We start from the raw sequence: 19,326 nt of genomic DNA on the forward strand, positions 1-19,326 counted from the left end.
CAGCATGTCTATTACAGGGCGCTGCTCCTTGCAGGGACACACAGATCAGCATGTCTATTACAGGGCGCTGCTCCCTGCAGGGACAGGACACAGATCAGCATGTCTATTACAGGGCGCTGCTCCCTGCAGGGACAGGACACAGATCAGCATGTCTATTACAGGGCGCTGCTCCCTGCAGGGACACACAGATCAGCATGTCTATTACAGGGTGCTGCTCCCTACAGGGACACACAGATCAGCATGTCTATTACAGGGCGCTGCTCCCTGCAGGGACACACAGATCAGCATGTCTATTACAGGGCGCTGCTCCCTGCAGGGACACACAGATCAGCATGTCTATTACAGGGCGCTGCTCCCTGCAGGGACACACAGATCAGCATGTCTATTACAGGGCGCTGCTCCCTGCAGGGACAGGACACAGATCAGCATGTCTATTACAGGGCGCTGCTCCCTGCTGGGACAGGACACAGATCAGCATGTCTATTACAGGGCGCTGCTCCCTGCAGGGACAGGACACAGATCAGCATGTCTATTACAGGGCGCTGCTCCCTGCAGGAACAGGACACAGATCAGCATGTCTATTACAGGGCGCTGCTCCCTGCAGAGACACGCAGATCAGCATGTCTATTACAGGGCGCTGCTCCCTGCAGAGACACGCAGATCAGCATGTCTATTACAGGGCGCTGCTCCCTGCAGGGACAGGACACAGATCAGCATGTCTATTACAGGGCGCTGCTCCCTGCAGGTACAGGACACAGATCAGCATGTCTATTACAGGGCGCTGCTCCTTGCAGGGACACACAGATCAGCATGTCTATTACAGGGCGCTGCTCCCTGCAGGGACACACAGATCAGCATGTCTATTACAGGGCGCTGCTCCCTGCAGGGACACACAGATCAGCATGTCTATTACAGGGCGCTGCTCCCTGCAGGGACAGGACACAGATCAGCATGTCTATTACAGGGCGCTGCTCCCTGAGGGGCAGGACACAGATCAGCATGTCTATTACAGGGCGCTGCTCCCTGCAGGGACACACAGATCAGCATGTCTATTACAGGGCGCTGCTCCCTGAGGGGCAGGACACAGATAAGCATGTCTATTACAGGGCGCTGCTCCCTGCAGGGACAGGACACAGATCAGCACGTCTATTACAGGGCGCTGCTCCCTGCAGGGACAGGACACAGATCAGCATGTCTATTACAGGGCGCTGCTCCCTGCAGGGACAGGACACAGATCAGCACGTCTATTACAGGGCGCTGCTCCCTGCAGGGACACACAGATCAGCATGTCTATTACAGGGCGCTGCTCCCTGCGGGGACAGGACACAGATCAGCATGTCTATTACAGGGCGCTGCTCCCTGCAGGGACACACAGATCAGCATGTCTATTACAGGGCGCTGCTCCCTGCAGGGACAGGACACAGATAAGCATGTCTATTACAGGGCGCTGCTCCTTGCAGGGACACACAGATCAGCATGTCTATTACAGGGCGCTGCTCCCTGCAGGGACACACAGATCAGCATGTCTATTACAGGGCGCTGCTCCCTGCAGGGACACACAGATCAGCATGTCTATTACAGGGCGCTGCTCCCTGCAGGGACAGGACACAGATCAGCATGTCTATTACAGGGCGCTGCTCCCTGCAGGGACAGGACACAGATCAGCATGTCTATTACAGGGCGCTGCTCCCTGCAGGGACAGGACACAGATCAGCATGTCTATTACAGGGCGCTGCTCCCTGCAGGGACACACAGATCAGCATGTCTATTACAGGGCGCTGCTCCCTACAGGGACACACAGATCAGCATGTCTATTACAGGGCGCTGCTCCCTGCAGGGACAGGACACAGATCAGCATGTCTATTACAGGGCGCTGCTCCCTGAGGGGCAGGACACAGATCAGCATGTCTATTACAGGGCGCTGCTCCCTGCAGGGACACACAGATCAGCATGTCTATTACAGGGCGCTGCTCCCTGAGGGGCAGGACACAGATCAGCATGTCTATTACAGGGCGCTGCTCCCTGCAGGGACAGGACACAGATCAGCACGTCTATTACAGGGCGCTGCTCCCTGCAGGGACAGGACACAGATCAGCACGTCTATTACAGGGCGCTGCTCCCTGCAGGGACACACAGATCAGCATGTCTATTACAGGGCGCTGCTCCCTGCGGGGACAGGACACAGATCAGCATGTCTATTACAGGGCGCTGCTCCCTGCAGGGACACACAGATCAGCATGTCTATTACAGGGCGCTGCTCCCTGCGGGGACAGGACACAGATCAGCATGTCTATTACAGGGCGCTGCTCCCTGCAGGGACAGGACACAGATCAGCATGTCTATTACAGGGCGCTGCTCCCTGCAGGGACACACAGATCAGCATGTCTATTACAGGGCGCTGCTCCCTGCAGGGACAGGACACAGATCAGCATGTCTATTACAGGGCGCTGCTCCCTGCAGGGACAGGACACAGATCAGCATGTCTATTACAGGGCGCTGCTCCCTGCAGGGACAGGACACAGATCAGCATGTCTATTACAGGGTGCTGCTCCCTGCAGGGACACACAGATCAGCATGTCTATTACAGGGCGCTGCTCCCTGCAGGGACAGGACACAGATTCGCATGTCTATTACAGGGCGCTGCTCCCTGCAGGGACACACAGATCAGCATGTCTATTACAGGGCGCTGCTCCCTGCAGGGACAGGACACAGCTCAGCATGTCTATTACAGGGCGCTGCTCCCTGCAGGGACACACAGATCAGCATGTCTATTACAGGGCGCTGCTCCCTGCAGGGACACACAGATCAGCATGTCTATTACAGGGCGCTGCTCCCTGCAGGGACAGGACACAGATCAGCATGTCTATTACAGGGCGCTGCTCCCTGCAGGGACACACAGATCAGCATGTCTATTACAGGGCGCTGCTCCCTGCAGGGACAGGACACAGATTCGCATGTCTATTACAGGGCGCTGCTCCCTGCAGGGACACACAGATCAGCATGTCTATTACAGGGCGCTGCTCCCTGCAGGGACAGGACACAGCTCAGCATGTCTATTACAGGGCGCTGCTCCCTGCAGGGACACACAGATCAGCATGTCTATTACAGGGCGCTGCTCCCTGCAGGGACACACAGATCAGCATGTCTATTACAGGGCGCTGCTCCCTGCAGGGACAGGACACAGATCAGCATGTCTATTACAGGGCGCTGCTCCCTGCAGGGACACACAGATCAGCATGTCTATTACAGGGCGCTGCTCCCTGCAGGGACAGGACACAGATCAGCATGTCTATTACAGGGCGCTGCTCCCTGCAGGGACAGGACACAGATCAGCATGTCTATTACAGGGCGCTGTTCCCTGCAGGGACAGGACACAGATCAGCATGTCTATTACAGGGCGCTGCTCCCTGCAGGGACAGGACACAGATCAGCATGTCTATTACAGGGCGCTGCTCCCTGCAGGGACAGGACACAGATCAGCATGTCTATTACAGGGCGCTGCTCCCTGCAGGGACACACAGATCAGCATGTCTATTACAGGGCGCTGCTCCCTGCAGGGACACACAGATCAGCATGTCTATTACAGGGCGCTGCTCCCTGCAGGGACAGGACACAGATCAGCATGTCTATTACAGGGCGCTGCTCCTTGCAGGGACACACAGATCAGCATGTCTATTACAGGGCGCTGCTCCTTGCAGGGACACACAGATCAGCATGTCTATTACAGGGCGCTGCTCCCTGCAGGGACACACAGATCAGCATGTCTATTACAGGGCGCTGCTCCCTGCAGGGACAGGACACAGATCAGCATGTCTATTACAGGGCGCTGCTCCCTGCAGGGACACACAGATCAGCACGTCTATTACAGGGCGCTGCTCCCTGCAGGGACACACAGATCAGCATGTCTATTACAGGGCGCTGCTCCCTGCAGGGACAGGACACTGATCAGCATGTCTATTACAGGGCGCTGCTCCCTACAGGGACACACAGATCAGCATGTCTATTACAGGGTGCTGCTCCCTGCAGGGACAGGACACAGATCAGCATGTCTATTACAGGGCGCTGCTCCCTGCAGGGACACACAGATCAGCATGTCTATTACAGGGCGCTGCTCCCTGCAGGGACAGGACACAGATCAGCATGTCTATTACAGGGCGCTGCTCCCTGCAGGGACAGGACACAGATCAGCATGTCTATTACAGGGCGCTGCTCCCTGCGGGGACAGGACACAGATCAGCATGTCTATTACAGGGCGCTGCTCCCTGCAGGGACACACAGATCAGCATGTCTATTACAGGGCGCTGCTCCCTGCAGGGACAGGACACAGATAAGCATGTCTATTACAGGGCGCTGCTCCTTGCAGGGACACACAGATCAGCATGTCTATTACAGGGCGCTGCTCCCTGCAGGGACACACAGATCAGCATGTCTATTACAGGGCGCTGCTCCCTGCAGGGACACACAGATCAGCATGTCTATTACAGGGCGCTGCTCCCTGCAGGGACAGGACACAGATCAGCATGTCTATTACAGGGCGCTGCTCCCTGCAGGGACACACAGATCAGCATGTCTATTACAGGGCGCTGCTCCCTGCAGGGACAGGACACAGATCAGCATGTCTATTACAGGGCGCTGCTCCCTGCAGGGACACACAGATCAGCATGTCTATTACAGGGCGCTGCTCCCTACAGGGACACACAGATCAGCATGTCTATTACAGGGCGCTGCTCCCTGCAGGGACAGGACACAGATCAGCATGTCTATTACAGGGCGCTGCTCCCTGAGGGGCAGGACACAGATCAGCATGTCTATTACAGGGCGCTGCTCCCTGCAGGGACACACAGATCAGCATGTCTATTACAGGGCGCTGCTCCCTGAGGGGCAGGACACAGATCAGCATGTCTATTACAGGGCGCTGCTCCCTGCAGGGACAGGACACAGATCAGCACGTCTATTACAGGGCGCTGCTCCCTGCAGGGACAGGACACAGATCAGCACGTCTATTACAGGGCGCTGCTCCCTGCAGGGACACACAGATCAGCATGTCTATTACAGGGCGCTGCTCCCTGCGGGGACAGGACACAGATCAGCATGTCTATTACAGGGCGCTGCTCCCTGCAGGGACACACAGATCAGCATGTCTATTACAGGGCGCTGCTCCCTGCGGGGACAGGACACAGATCAGCATGTCTATTACAGGGCGCTGCTCCCTGCAGGGACAGGACACAGATCAGCATGTCTATTACAGGGCGCTGCTCCCTGCAGGGACACACAGATCAGCATGTCTATTACAGGGCGCTGCTCCCTGCAGGGACAGGACACAGATCAGCATGTCTATTACAGGGCGCTGCTCCCTGCAGGGACAGGACACAGATCAGCATGTCTATTACAGGGCGCTGCTCCCTGCAGGGACAGGACACAGATCAGCATGTCTATTACAGGGTGCTGCTCCCTGCAGGGACACACAGATCAGCATGTCTATTACAGGGCGCTGCTCCCTGCAGGGACAGGACACAGATTCGCATGTCTATTACAGGGCGCTGCTCCCTGCAGGGACACACAGATCAGCATGTCTATTACAGGGCGCTGCTCCCTGCAGGGACAGGACACAGCTCAGCATGTCTATTACAGGGCGCTGCTCCCTGCAGGGACACACAGATCAGCATGTCTATTACAGGGCGCTGCTCCCTGCAGGGACACACAGATCAGCATGTCTATTACAGGGCGCTGCTCCCTGCAGGGACAGGACACAGATCAGCATGTCTATTACAGGGCGCTGCTCCCTGCAGGGACACACAGATCAGCATGTCTATTACAGGGCGCTGCTCCCTGCAGGGACAGGACACAGATTCGCATGTCTATTACAGGGCGCTGCTCCCTGCAGGGACACACAGATCAGCATGTCTATTACAGGGCGCTGCTCCCTGCAGGGACAGGACACAGCTCAGCATGTCTATTACAGGGCGCTGCTCCCTGCAGGGACACACAGATCAGCATGTCTATTACAGGGCGCTGCTCCCTGCAGGGACACACAGATCAGCATGTCTATTACAGGGCGCTGCTCCCTGCAGGGACAGGACACAGATCAGCATGTCTATTACAGGGCGCTGCTCCCTGCAGGGACACACAGATCAGCATGTCTATTACAGGGCGCTGCTCCCTGCAGGGACAGGACACAGATCAGCATGTCTATTACAGGGCGCTGCTCCCTGCAGGGACAGGACACAGATCAGCATGTCTATTACAGGGCGCTGTTCCCTGCAGGGACAGGACACAGATCAGCATGTCTATTACAGGGCGCTGCTCCCTGCAGGGACAGGACACAGATCAGCATGTCTATTACAGGGCGCTGCTCCCTGCAGGGACAGGACACAGATCAGCATGTCTATTACAGGGCGCTGCTCCCTGCAGGGACACACAGATCAGCATGTCTATTACAGGGCGCTGCTCCCTGCAGGGACACACAGATCAGCATGTCTATTACAGGGCGCTGCTCCCTGCAGGGACAGGACACAGATCAGCATGTCTATTACAGGGCGCTGCTCCTTGCAGGGACACACAGATCAGCATGTCTATTACAGGGCGCTGCTCCTTGCAGGGACACACAGATCAGCATGTCTATTACAGGGCGCTGCTCCCTGCAGGGACACACAGATCAGCATGTCTATTACAGGGCGCTGCTCCCTGCAGGGACAGGACACAGATCAGCATGTCTATTACAGGGCGCTGCTCCCTGCAGGGACACACAGATCAGCACGTCTATTACAGGGCGCTGCTCCCTGCAGGGACACACAGATCAGCATGTCTATTACAGGGCGCTGCTCCCTGCAGGGACAGGACACTGATCAGCATGTCTATTACAGGGCGCTGCTCCCTACAGGGACACACAGATCAGCATGTCTATTACAGGGTGCTGCTCCCTGCAGGGACAGGACACAGATCAGCATGTCTATTACAGGGCGCTGCTCCCTGCAGGGACACACAGATCAGCATGTCTATTACAGGGCGCTGCTCCCTGCAGGGACAGGACACAGATCAGCATGTCTATTACAGGGCGCTGCTCCCTGCAGGGACAGGACACAGATCAGCATGTCTATTACAGGGCGCTGCTCCCTGCAGGGACAGGACACAGATCAGCATGTCTATTACAGGGCGCTGCTCCCTGCAGGGACAGGACACAGATCAGCATGTCTATTACAGGGCGCTGCTCCCTGCAGGGACAGGACACAGATCAGCATGTCTATTACAGGGCGCTGCTCCCTGCAGGGACAGGACACAGATCAGCATGTCTATTACAGGGCGCTGCTCCCTGCAGGGACAGGACACAGATCAGCATGTCTATTACAGGGCGCTGCTCCCTGCTTAAATACCCCACTACTTACCTGCAGGTTCACTTGAAGGTGTAACAATGCTAACAAATATCGAACGATGTGCGGTCTTCCAGTTAAGTGAATATATGTTATTAACATACGGTTTATGGCTTCTTCCCCATATTGAATCAAGGAGAAACCCCCCATAATGGAACAGAACAAGGAAGAGATGCCCAAAAGGGGATTTAAATGGACGATGATACTTTTGTATTTTCTCCTAGGTCCCTATTCAATTCATGCTTTGATTCAGTTTCCCCGCACTGGAGAAAAGATCAGCTCCATTTTAATGAATGGAACTAAAATGTTCTCCAGCCCGGGGAAGACGCCTACATGGCAGGAAACTATGGTATCAACTGCTCATCCTATACAGCACATTCACAAATCAGGCCAAGTTCCTCATCACACCCTTTGATGTTAACCACATTCCCTGGCTCCCTCCCAGAATCCTTTGCACTCACCACTAATCAGGGATTCCTCCGGGTAGACAAACTGTGCAGGCTTGATGTAATGATGCTTCTTCAGCAGGCTTATGGGCTTGAACCCGATCAGCACCAAGCTGGGGTCATCGAACTTCTTCAGCAGCTCCGTCTCCTCCTTCTCCAGCACTATCTGACGGTTCCCGTAAGTCTGAGAGGAGAGTAAACATAGCAGTGAGGAGAAGCTGGCCTCCAACGTTGGGGTGTGAATAAGGGGAAGTTTCATAAGCAGATTAGGTCCGCTTCACAGAACACGTGCCACGTCTGCTTTGCCAAGCTGAGATACACACTATGCTCCGAGGCACATGCACAATGTTGGATGTAACTGCAGATCGGAACTATTACCCAGCAACTGGGTGGACGAGGTCTACACTAGAGCCGTTGACGCCAAGCCCACCTGAGCCATCATCCGGGTGCAAGCAAGAAGATTTACTTGACTTGACTCAAGTCAACGGGAGAGACCATGCGTTACAGCCCGATCGGTACGAACGCACTTCAGTAGATAACGCCCTCGGTTACTCAGGATGTTGCTCTCCTTAGTACCTGGGATTTCTTGGTGTCGCTGGGAAGCAGCAGACTCCCCGTCTCCCGGTTAAAGGTCCGTGTCTTGGTCTTCACAGGCTCGTTGGTCTCGCGGTAAAGCTTCACCGGAGCGGGCTTCGTGGCTTTCTGCACCAGGTTAAACACTCCCACCGCCAGGCTGATGTCGTGGCCCAGTGTAAGGTTCAGCCTGCCGGGGTGGGTGAGGGGGCGAGGGGGAGAGCAAGATCAATGTTAAGAGCGTGGAGGGAGATGGGGGTGGGAGGAGGGAGAGAAAAACACAGAAATCTCCAGTAAAGACAAACTACACCCTTCATATGGGCCACCATTCAATTGTGATGCCATTTAAAGATGCAACGTGTAAGCCAACGTGTACAGTGATTTATCGCTTGTCCCTCTGGCTCCTACTTCTCCTGGAAAGCCCAAATCTATCACCCCTTCCTCATTGCTGCTCTATAACATGCCAGGGGCATTACAGGAGAAGAAGCCATAAGGATTATCAAGTCTCAATGCACAGCAGTATCTTAAAATCTTAAATCCCTTGGATGTTGCATGTCCTTTGGTCAAAAACAACACCGGAGATTGGAGAAGTGTTCAGAACAAGAAGGGGAGAGTCCAATTCCAATCAAATGTATTCCAACATTGTGAAAATCCTCACCCATGTTGGATAACGTCCATGCGCATTTAGTCTCCATGGAGGTTATCTCCCCGATGAAGCACCTACACAGTGGGGAACGCGTTGGAGACTGACGACCGGTGACACTGGTAACGTTGTCTCGGACGTCAGAACGCTCGATGGGATGCAGTACGAGATGACACCCAGGAAGCATATTCGTCAAAGGTGACGTCACATACCAAGAGTAACGGAGTTTGCATGTTGTTTCTCCGATGCGAGCGAGGATATCTTTTAAATAACATTTGATTTTAATTGGAAGTACTTGGAAGCCCCAACTCTGTTTTGGAGCTGTATATAGCTTTGTGTGTATACACTGGAGGACTTACAAATATTGCAGTATTATCATTATTTTACAGCTCCCTTTATAATCTTCTTAGGCTGCGAACTCGCTGCGGCCGGCGGGGCGCACGGCCGCGAACCACCAGACCCTTGTCCGAGTGGTCCCTGCCCCCGCTGCCTCCTTCCGGCAGAGCTGACTACGTACTGCGACGCGTCAGCCGGCCGATGCTGCAAGAATCTTGTGATTTTCGGCGCTGATGCGTCACGTGGTACGCGAGTCAGCCAATGGGGAGGAGGGGAGGGAAGGAGCTAGATGGGAGGCGCCTTGGGCGGGGAGCAGGGAAGGAGCTGCGTGTTATCAAAGTGTGTGTGTGTGTGTGTATATATATGTATGTGTGTGTGTGTGGGGGGTGGACGGCACCACGATCGGAGCCCGCCCCCCTCCCGGCTCCCTACAGACCGCATATCGGGGTCTGTGTCTGTCAGCGCCCCGCCTGTCTGCAGTGCGGGCGCGCTGACTGAGGGAGCGGGGCCTTAGCCTTATACACCACAAGACTGCCGCCTCCCGACTCCTCCAACAGCAGCTGAATGGACATCAGACCCGACTTAGCTCCGGTCTCACCTGGCCAGAGCCCTCTTCTTGCCTTCCTTGGCCCGCACCTTCTTCATGAGGTCTTCCAGCTTCTCTGAAACCTCAGAATCCACCCCCAGATCCTCGTCTTCATCTGTGTTGATGATGTCGCGGTAAAACAGCGAGATGTCAAAGCCGTCGGAGTTCTTGAGGTTCATGAGATCCAGACAGATTCCTGTAAAGGTGTGAACAACCTCACTGAAGGACACGGTACTAATTCTGTGAGACCCTCCGATCTGCAATTATACGTCATTATCCCCACGATAAGAGTATCGCGCGGCAGCTGTAAGGGGCAATCCCTCCAGGAATTAGATTTTATTGTGTTTACTTTATTTGATGCCGCTGATCCGTTGTATTTCGATCTTCATGGACATCCCAGTTTTTTTTTTAACTTTAGCACAGGACTACTATAGAAAAGGGCGGTATTACTCGCCAGGTGACAGCGAGTGGCAAAAATAAAACCTGACATTTCTTGGCAAGCAAGGGGTCAACAGGGCTCAGATTCATAATAATAATACAAACTAGAAGGACAGATTGTTGCTTTAACCCATTGGATGACAAAAGGGCAGCTGAGGAGTTAGGTGACCGGTGGCATTTTCAAGATGAAAAGGGGTATGCCAGCATCAGAAAGTGTGTGGCCGTGATGCAAAGTGTATGGTGGTTTGGTTAGCAGCTCAGAGAAGTTAGAGTAAATGGATCAGTGCTTTCTGCAGTAGACCTATAAATGGTTTTATTCTGTACTAGCTGAGAGACCCGGCGTTGCCCGGGATGTAAATGCGTAATAGGTAGTATTATTTATAAATCGTGGAACAATACAATGAGAGGTGTGCGGGGGCGGGCCAAGGGACCAATCAGATTTCCCCTAGGGACACCGGACATCCAGGCAGGCAGGCAGGCAGGCAGGCAAACATACAGTGCTTTCACTAATATAGTATAAGATCTAGTGATTAGTACAATGTGGAAGGAGGTGCCCCCGTCCTCACCAGTCTCTCGGAGGTCACCAGCCTTGGTCCGTGCGAGCGCGGCCTCGGTAACGTCGTCGGAATGAGGGTTGTCCACGTTGGTGAACAGCATGATGCGCTTGTGGCTCATTTTGATCTTCACGTTGCTAAAGAGGTTTGAGCAAGCCCAGATGGCTAACCCCAAGGAGAAGTCGGCTCCATACCCCAGGGTGTCGCGGAATAATGACCTGCCCTTCTCCTCCCTGTATTTGTCCAGCTCCAGGACTCGCTTTGCACCTGCACAGAGGGACAGTAGGAGAAGGATTAATCTAGTACAGTAATTCTCAACAAGGGGTTCGAGAGGCGGCTCCGAGGGGTTCGCTAAAAAATGGTGTCATGGCGGACACCAGGCAGTATAGCGGGTCCTTAGCCCATGTGGGGACTGCGCACTTAGTAAGGCCCCAAACTGCACCTTAGTGTGGGGGGTATCGCTGTCACTTACAGCAGGAGTTTCCCCACAATGCATTGCAACCACAGCAGCAAGGCATTGTGGGGCGTGAATTTGGAAGCTCCCACAGTGAGTGACAGCTATGTTGCCTGCACACACTGAGGAGCAGTTTGGGGGATTATTAAGCGCGTGTTCCCCCCACAAGCTCAGGATACTATACTGCCTGGGATCGGTCACACAGATCTGTTAGCGATAGGATTAATTAGGGGTTCACTGAACAAATATTCTAGCAGGGGGAGCGCAGGGTAACAAAGGTTGGGGACCGCTGCTCTAGTAATATCCTAACTGCCTCTAAAGTTGGGGACCCTGTGCAAGCTCATTGTGACAAGTCACTTCTTCCTCTCTGTGACTGAGGCACAGGGACTTGTTGGAAAAAGATTTAATTTGACTTGAAGAAAATACCTGGCTGTTTTTGTTTCGTCGGGGTCCCTGAATGAGGTGGGTATGGGGTTGGGGGGCGGGGGGGAAGCTTGTCCATTGTGTTTACACATTCTCTAGCTCACGAGTGGCCAACTCCAGTCCTCAAGGGCCACCGACTGGTGAGGATTTCCCAATATCCTCTGCTTCAGCACAGGTGGCTCAATCAGTGGCTCAGTCAATGACTGCACAGACTGCTGAAGCAGGGATATCCTGAACACCTGACCTGTTGGTGGCCCTTGAGGACTGGAGTTGGCCGCCTCTGAGCTATTACAATAAAAGTATTTGAAACACATACTTCCCTGGGTTTTTGTCAATCACCAATATTTAACCCCGTCACGGCAGCCCAGGACTAACACACCAGGGATCAATTCGCCAGACGTCTAAACAATCCAACCCCCCACATTTAACCCCTTGCGTCGCTGCCGTCGGGTTCGGCTTGGCCCGCGGTGGGTCTGCGGGGTTAAAAAGCCCCTCCCCTACCTGGTGTATCCAGATCGTGCAGGACGTACACGTGTGGGAAATCCCCGGTGTTCTTGTGCGTATTGGTTCCATAGAACACCACAGCCACGAGGTCGCGGTCACTGCTGATAATCTTACTGGTGTAGACGTTGCGGATGCACTGAGAATAGGACAAGAAGTGACTGCAAAGTAATATGTAAATAAATATATACATATCAAATAAAAGTCCCACGTGTGAGCACATCCACACGTCTCGGACACGACTGGAACCCTGCCCTTCCCCATTATCCCTTAGCGTACAGTGCTGCCGCTGCAGCCAGGGATTCTGGGTAATGACATGCAAATGAGCACAGGGTGTCACTCTTTACTTATCCATTTCAACATGGTTCCCTATGAGCTTATACCTGCTGCATGACACAGCTTTTCAGCACGGCCTGAGTTACAGAAGTGCAGAGCCAGTAACCCTACTCACAGACAGCTATTCCAACCACTTGGGTCTCATCAGTACAAGACCGGCTGCTGGAGATTAGATAGGATAGATAGGATAGACATACAAACAAATATATACACACTATAAAAAATACTGTATATATGCACATTGATATACATTATAAATCCCACTTGTGAGCACATTCACGTCTCAGACAGGTCTGCAACTCGGCCTTTCCCTATTATCTCTTAGCATACAGTGCTTCCACTGCAGCCAGGGATTCTGGGTAATGACATGCAATGAGCACACACAGTCACCTTTCGCTTCTTATCCATTTTAACATGGACCCCTATAAACTTATACCTGCCGTATTCCACAGCTTTTCAGCACAGCCCGAGTTAATAATAATTTAGTAAAATACACACACACAAATATTGTTTTAACGCAGCACTTTCCCCTATTTGATATTCCTCCCCCCCCCCCTTTTCTTTACATGGATGGGAAGCAGGTGGTCTCTGCAGCTGGAGCAGCCCTGGGAACCCCATGGTTCCCGGGATACTACCCGCTGAACATAGCATGTTGCAGTCTCATCCAACGGGAAACAAGATGGCGGTTTAAATCTCCACAGGCCAATAGGAAGCCGTGATGTAATCCGTTGCAGCCTCCTATTGGCCTGCGTGACTTGGAGGACTTCGATACAAGGAAGCCATGCGAAAACTGTCCCATTTGTGGGATTCGGGCTCTGTTCCCGAAGACATGTAATATTCTGGTATTTGTTCTCAAGGCTCTCGCCTCCCGGGGCCCGCCCACTGCGGGACACTAACCAATCACAGCGAGTGCCCCCATGCAGTGAGAGCACCCGGGGGGGTCCTACCAAATCAGTTAAGTAAACAGTCTCTCGCTCAATCTGACCACGCCCATCACAGTGGCCACACCCATCACAGTGGCCACGCCCCCATCCCAGTGGCCACGCCCTACTGCAGCGGTCTGACCAATCAAAGTTAATACTGGCAAATTCACCCATAAATGTGTCTCCCGCCCGTTTCCCATCCTGTGGGATAAAAGGTGACTGGTTACCTGCAGGGTCAGGTCAAACGGAGTTAATCCATCGTCATTAAAATTGCTGAACATCGGCTTGGAGGCTTCAACGAGGAATATTAAACTGTCCCGTCCACCGAAACGAGAGTCTCCTTCGGGACACAGAGATGGGTAACAAGTCAGTACCAGCGGCTCTCAGCCTGTGTACCAGGGGATCCTGGGATCTTAATAATTAACTGGAGTACGCTGCCAAAAAACTACCCATTGAAATATGTTATCCTTCAATCACACATTATATAAATTATGGAGGGTAAAAAAAAAAAGTGACAAGAAACCTCCACCATACAGTGTAATGCAAATAAAAATACTATTCGTGAGCACATTCACATGTCTCAGCCACGTCTGTAACAGCCTTTCCCCATTATCTCTTAGTATACAGTGCTTCCACTGCAGCCAGGGATTCTGGGTAATGACATGCAAATGAGCACTCACACCTTTTACTTAAAATCCATTTTAAAACAGCCCTTATAAGCTAATACCTGCCGTATTACACAGCTTTTCACCACAGGCTGGGTTAAAGAAGTGCAGAGCCAGTAACCCTACTTCACAGACAGCTATTTCAACATTTTGAGTCTCATCAGTGTGAGGCTGGTTATACAGAACAGTATTCACTAACGATTAGTGTACTAATAGGGTACACAGTGGTTGCAGTATTCTGCCTACAGAATTTGTGCACATCCAGTTCCTGCATTATCTTCAAGTCATTAACTGAAATCTACCGTGCTAATCGCCCTATGCCTGATATCCTCCCTCCGACTACACACAGTATATATACCTACACTGCTTGTTCGAGTGTAAACCATATTCCTGCATGCACCCCGATTCATTTTCAACTTATTTATACATAAGCTGAGCAGGAGTCCTCTCTTCTAATTTACACCAGATATTGGGAAGAATGGGGGTAATTGGGGGGTGGGGGTAAATTACATATATATTTGTTTAAACAACATGAGCTCGGGGGCAGGTGGCATTGTGTATTTCTGCTAATTAACACTGTATGGTCCAACGCATTCATTTTCACGTAGAGAAGTCCCTTCCGTGTGGAACATGATCTGCAGCCCCAATTAGGAACACATTGCCGAAGAATGGAAGCTCTGCCGCCCACGGCTGATAATTTATAGTGTACATTACATGTAGAAGCTTTTCACATTTAATCCGAGTTTTAGAACTACTGCATGATGATAAAATACCATGAAATGCAGTTCTAGACGATCTTTCTACGTGCTTCATTCCACCAAAATGTTGGGGAGATTCCAAGTATTATTAGGATACAACAGTGTTTAAAAACCCTTGAGGCAGCCCCTGCACAAACAAGGTTTTACATCAGTACATCTACAAATTCTACAAATTACAAAACTGCTGAGGGATATTATAACGCAGGATGCGATTGTGATAAAGGAAGGAAAGTAAAGAGGATATGCAGATTATTTCTTTTTTAAAACTGCATTTTAAACCCCCTCGGGCACTTCAGGGGTTACGAGGCGCACATTTGAAGCATGGGGAAAGAGGGGAGTCCAGTACAGGGGTTCTGCAGCAGCCTGTAATTGCTCTGTGCCTCCTATGATCCCATCAGCCCTGTGTGTCCTGCTGCTGGAGCCGTTTTGTGGACGGGTTAATGATGGGGAATTTCCCTGGCCACTCTTCTAACCTTGCAAATACGCTCAACATCTCATCTTATTGAGTCTCAGTAATTACACATTCAGAGCCTCCTTCAATCTCGGGGCGATGTCTTGTGGGAAGCTCAGCTTCAAACTAAAATCCTCTTTGTGTGTGTGTGTGCGCGCGTGTGCGTGTGCGTGTGCGTGTGCGTGTCTGTCTCTCTATTTAGTTTAACTGGGTTTTTTTCTTGTCCTCCCTTTGTTCCTCTTTCATTTTTGTATTTTTTTTTTTTACATTTTAATTTTGTATTTGTATAAATATTCTTGTCCTCTCTGCAACTCCTGGAAGTTTGCCAAAAAATAAAATATGCTTTTTAAAAATGGGAGCCACTCTTTATGACTTTTTGTTTTGTGCATTCTGTACCGGAGGCATATGACTTTCGAAAATGATATTGAACTAATGTTGTACTCCTCCTGGAAAACCAAACAAAATGTTTGTCAAAAAACACGCTCACACCGCGTTATAAGTGGATCCGCGTTGTATAATGGGTTAGAGCTGTAGCTACTCATGCAATACAGTATGTACAGAATACAAAACTCCTTAAGTCCTCGTACAGAAATACACCTAGAAAAGGAAATGTCGACGTGTGTAGTATTTTCAGTAGAAGAGACTGGTCTGAGAGCGATGCGAGTTAGAAACTTCAGGGAAAGGAGGCGTCACCAGTCACCATCTTGCAGAACACATGTCAACTTGACTTGAATACCATGTCTGTAAGTAAACTTGAGGAATAAAAGCTTCTTTATCTGCCAACATGTGAATGCTGAAGTTTAGGAATCTCTGAAGAAGATAAATAGATTTATCAACCCATATCACAGCAATAGTGTTTAATATACATAGGGTAAGAGGGCTGGGTTGCACAAGGCCATAGTATATGTCCATAGGATTCTGCAGTCCTTAGAACCCACTGACGTATGCAATAATATATCTGCTTAACTTGTCATTTAATGTAACCATTGTGTCATCATAACTCAGGACATACGCGAGAACGAGAGGTACCTCTCAATGTATTACTTCCTGGTCAAACATTTTATAAAGAAATAAATAGTGTTCCATCTCACCCCCAGTTTCCGCTCCCTCGTCTTCCTGGTCCTCCTCATCTTCACCCTCCTCATTGTGATGGTAGGCCCCCCACCCAGACATGGCTTGTGATTTCTGTAAGGGGTACAGAGAAACACGTCAGTGTAATAATAATAACTTTATTTCCTACAGCACCTTTCTCCCAAAGGGACTCAAAGCGCGTCACAATGACAGTAGGCAGCACATAGGAATGTTACATTCACAGGTCCCTTCCCCGCATAGAGCTCACAAGCTATGTATTTGGTGCCTGAGGCACAGGGAAATAAAAGTGACCTGCCCAAGGTCAAAAGGAGCCGACAACAGAATATGAACCAGGTTACCCTGATTCAAACTCAGTGTCAGTGTCTTTACTCACTGAGCCACTAGCCACTTTACTCACTGAGCTCACTGAGTACACTGAGTACACAGTGTACTAACCCTGTGATCTGTACACGGATAATCATATACATAAAAGATGAATTAATAACACTCTGTAAACAGAGACAGGTGAGGAGCCCTGTTGGTCCTTTGTTCCATGTAGGAAGGTAGAAGGAGGTAATGTAGAGCCTCTAAGGCTACGGCCCCACTGGTCATGGCGTTGGAGCATCTGGCAGTGCGTCCACCCGTTTCAGCCGCGACCTGTGGTCTGCGGGTGCGCTTGCAGTGGAGAGCAGATCTGAACGGGGGGCGTGGCGGGGGAAGGCGATGACGTCACACAGCTGGTTCGCCCTCATTGGCTGAACCGCCACTGTGACGTGGCCAATGCTCGGCCTCCACGCCAAAAAACGAAAATCTTGTCTTTTGGCCAAGGCGGTCGCGCCATGCGCTTTATGCGCACGCACGCTGACTGGGGACTGCCCCATAGAGGGCTGTGGTCTGGTGTATTGGCGCGTATGCTGTAGTGCGCGCTGCAGCCACCACTGGGGACCTGGCCTAAAGCTGCGTGCCGCTTTTACTTCCTGTACTCCTTATGTTGACGTCCCCGCTCACGCGGTGCACGCTCGTGCATGCACGCTCTCCTGCTTGCAAAATAGGCAGGACACCCGGCGCTGATGCTTAGAGAGTTAGTGGTCAGCGCAAGCGGGGACACAGCCCAAGTCACTCGTACTGATGCTTGTGTTCTTACTATCATTTTATGTTTATCCTATATTTTGAGGTGTTTTACCTGAGAAGACCTAGACAAAACTCTGGCCCTAGATGGGATATACTAAGGTGCCTTTTTAAAGAGCATTCCATGCGAGTGCCAAATTGTAGGACTGACCATATTTTTATATTGGGTTCAACACACTATATTGTTCCCTCTCTTCCTTTTCTCCTGATTCCTGCTCCGAGGGACCATATTTTCAAATATATATATAATAAAAAAAATGAATAGATGATATCGTTCTGTGGCTAACAAAATGCTTTTATTTGTGGAAGCTTTCGAGATACACGGATCTCTTCTTCCGGCGATGGTACAGTACATTGAATAAAGTAGGCAAGGTTAAACTTACAAACAGTGCATATACTGTAGGAATGTTATCTGTGACTGAAACCTAACACACACCCCATGTGTAGTATGCGATTTATGACTTGGTGTTAAATAGTCCCTGATTGTTAGTGATGTGTGAGTGCGTGTATAGGGCCTGACAAACTGGGCCAAAACCCCCTCGCCCCCCAAAAAAAGTCATTCGCCCCCCCTTTCTCTCTCGCCTCCCCCCCCCACCCCCCCCGTCTCCCCGGGAGACCGCATTTGTCGAACCCTGTATATATAATATATACCCACACACTAATATACTCATACCGTATGTATATAGATGTAGTTATATACAAACAGAGTATATTTGTATATACATTTATATTTACTTTATGGTTTGTCACTTTTTTTACCCACCATAACTTTTTTAACGTCTGCTTATACCCACATACCAGCTTCACACTGCATAGCCAACTAGCAACCTCACACCTATGAGACCCAAAAGGCTGTAAAAGCTGTCTGTGAATAGGTTATTGGCTCTGCACTTTAACCCAGCCTGGGCTGATAAACTGTGTAATGCGGCAGGTATAAGCTCATGTGGGTTCATGTTAAAATGGACATGAAGCAAAAGGTGACATGGAGTGCTCATTTGCATGTCGTTACCCAGAATCCCTGGCTGCAGTGGAAGCATTGTATGCTAAGAGATAATGGGGAAAGGCAGGGTTACAGAACTGACATGCAAATGCACCACAAGTGGTATTTTTATTTACTGTACTCTTATATAAACATATGTACCTGTAAATGGAGAATATATATAGATATAGATATAGATATATATATATATATATATATATATATATATATACACACACCCTGTGTGTGTGTGTATATATAGATATATATATATATATATATATATATCTATATATACACACACTGTGTGTGTGTGTGTGTGTGTGTGTGTGTGTGTGTGTGTGTGTGTGTGTGTGTATATATACACACACATACATATATATATATATATATATATATATATATACATACACACACACACACAATACATGTAGCTATAGAGATGGCTATATATACTTTTCCAGTTACTTGGGTTTGTTCCATATACAGTTTTCTGACTAACTGATTAATATAAAGTCTGTTTTATATATTTATGTATAATTACTGTACCTAACAGAGGACACTGATCTCCACGTTATTTGCGTTCCACCACTTCCTGGAAACGCTTCGCGATGGCGCTAAACGACGTCAGTACCCAGCGCCCAAGCTGTGTGGGTGGGCGTGGCATGATGCATCAGCACGTTCAGCCTGGGCA

The 19,326-nt window shown here is 50.6% G+C and overlaps 1 protein-coding gene across 2 annotated transcripts in view; it reads right to left on the reverse strand.

The window, feature by feature from the left end:
* Window positions 1-19,318, reverse strand: part of XRCC6 (X-ray repair cross complementing 6) — a 32,617-nt gene extending 13,299 nt beyond the window's left edge. For both annotated transcript variants that reach the window (XM_075574024.1, XM_075574023.1), the window contains exons 1-8: window positions 19,182-19,318; window positions 16,546-16,639; window positions 13,808-13,920; window positions 12,322-12,460; window positions 10,956-11,210; window positions 9,964-10,147; window positions 8,390-8,576; window positions 7,829-7,997 (exon numbers count right to left, since the gene is read on the reverse strand). In XM_075574024.1, coding sequence (XP_075430139.1) covers window positions 7,829-7,997; window positions 8,390-8,576; window positions 9,964-10,147; window positions 10,956-11,210; window positions 12,322-12,460; window positions 13,808-13,920; window positions 16,546-16,627 — 1,129 coding nt within the window. In that variant the 5' untranslated portion in view covers window positions 16,628-16,639; window positions 19,182-19,318. The remainder of the gene's footprint in view (window positions 1-7,828; window positions 7,998-8,389; window positions 8,577-9,963; window positions 10,148-10,955; window positions 11,211-12,321; window positions 12,461-13,807; window positions 13,921-16,545; window positions 16,640-19,181) is intronic.
* Between the last annotated feature and the right edge of the window lie 8 nt (window positions 19,319-19,326).

This window comes from Ascaphus truei, chromosome 17 (assembly GCF_040206685.1).
Source record: "Ascaphus truei isolate aAscTru1 chromosome 17, aAscTru1.hap1, whole genome shotgun sequence".
NCBI lineage: Eukaryota > Metazoa > Chordata > Amphibia > Anura > Ascaphidae > Ascaphus > Ascaphus truei.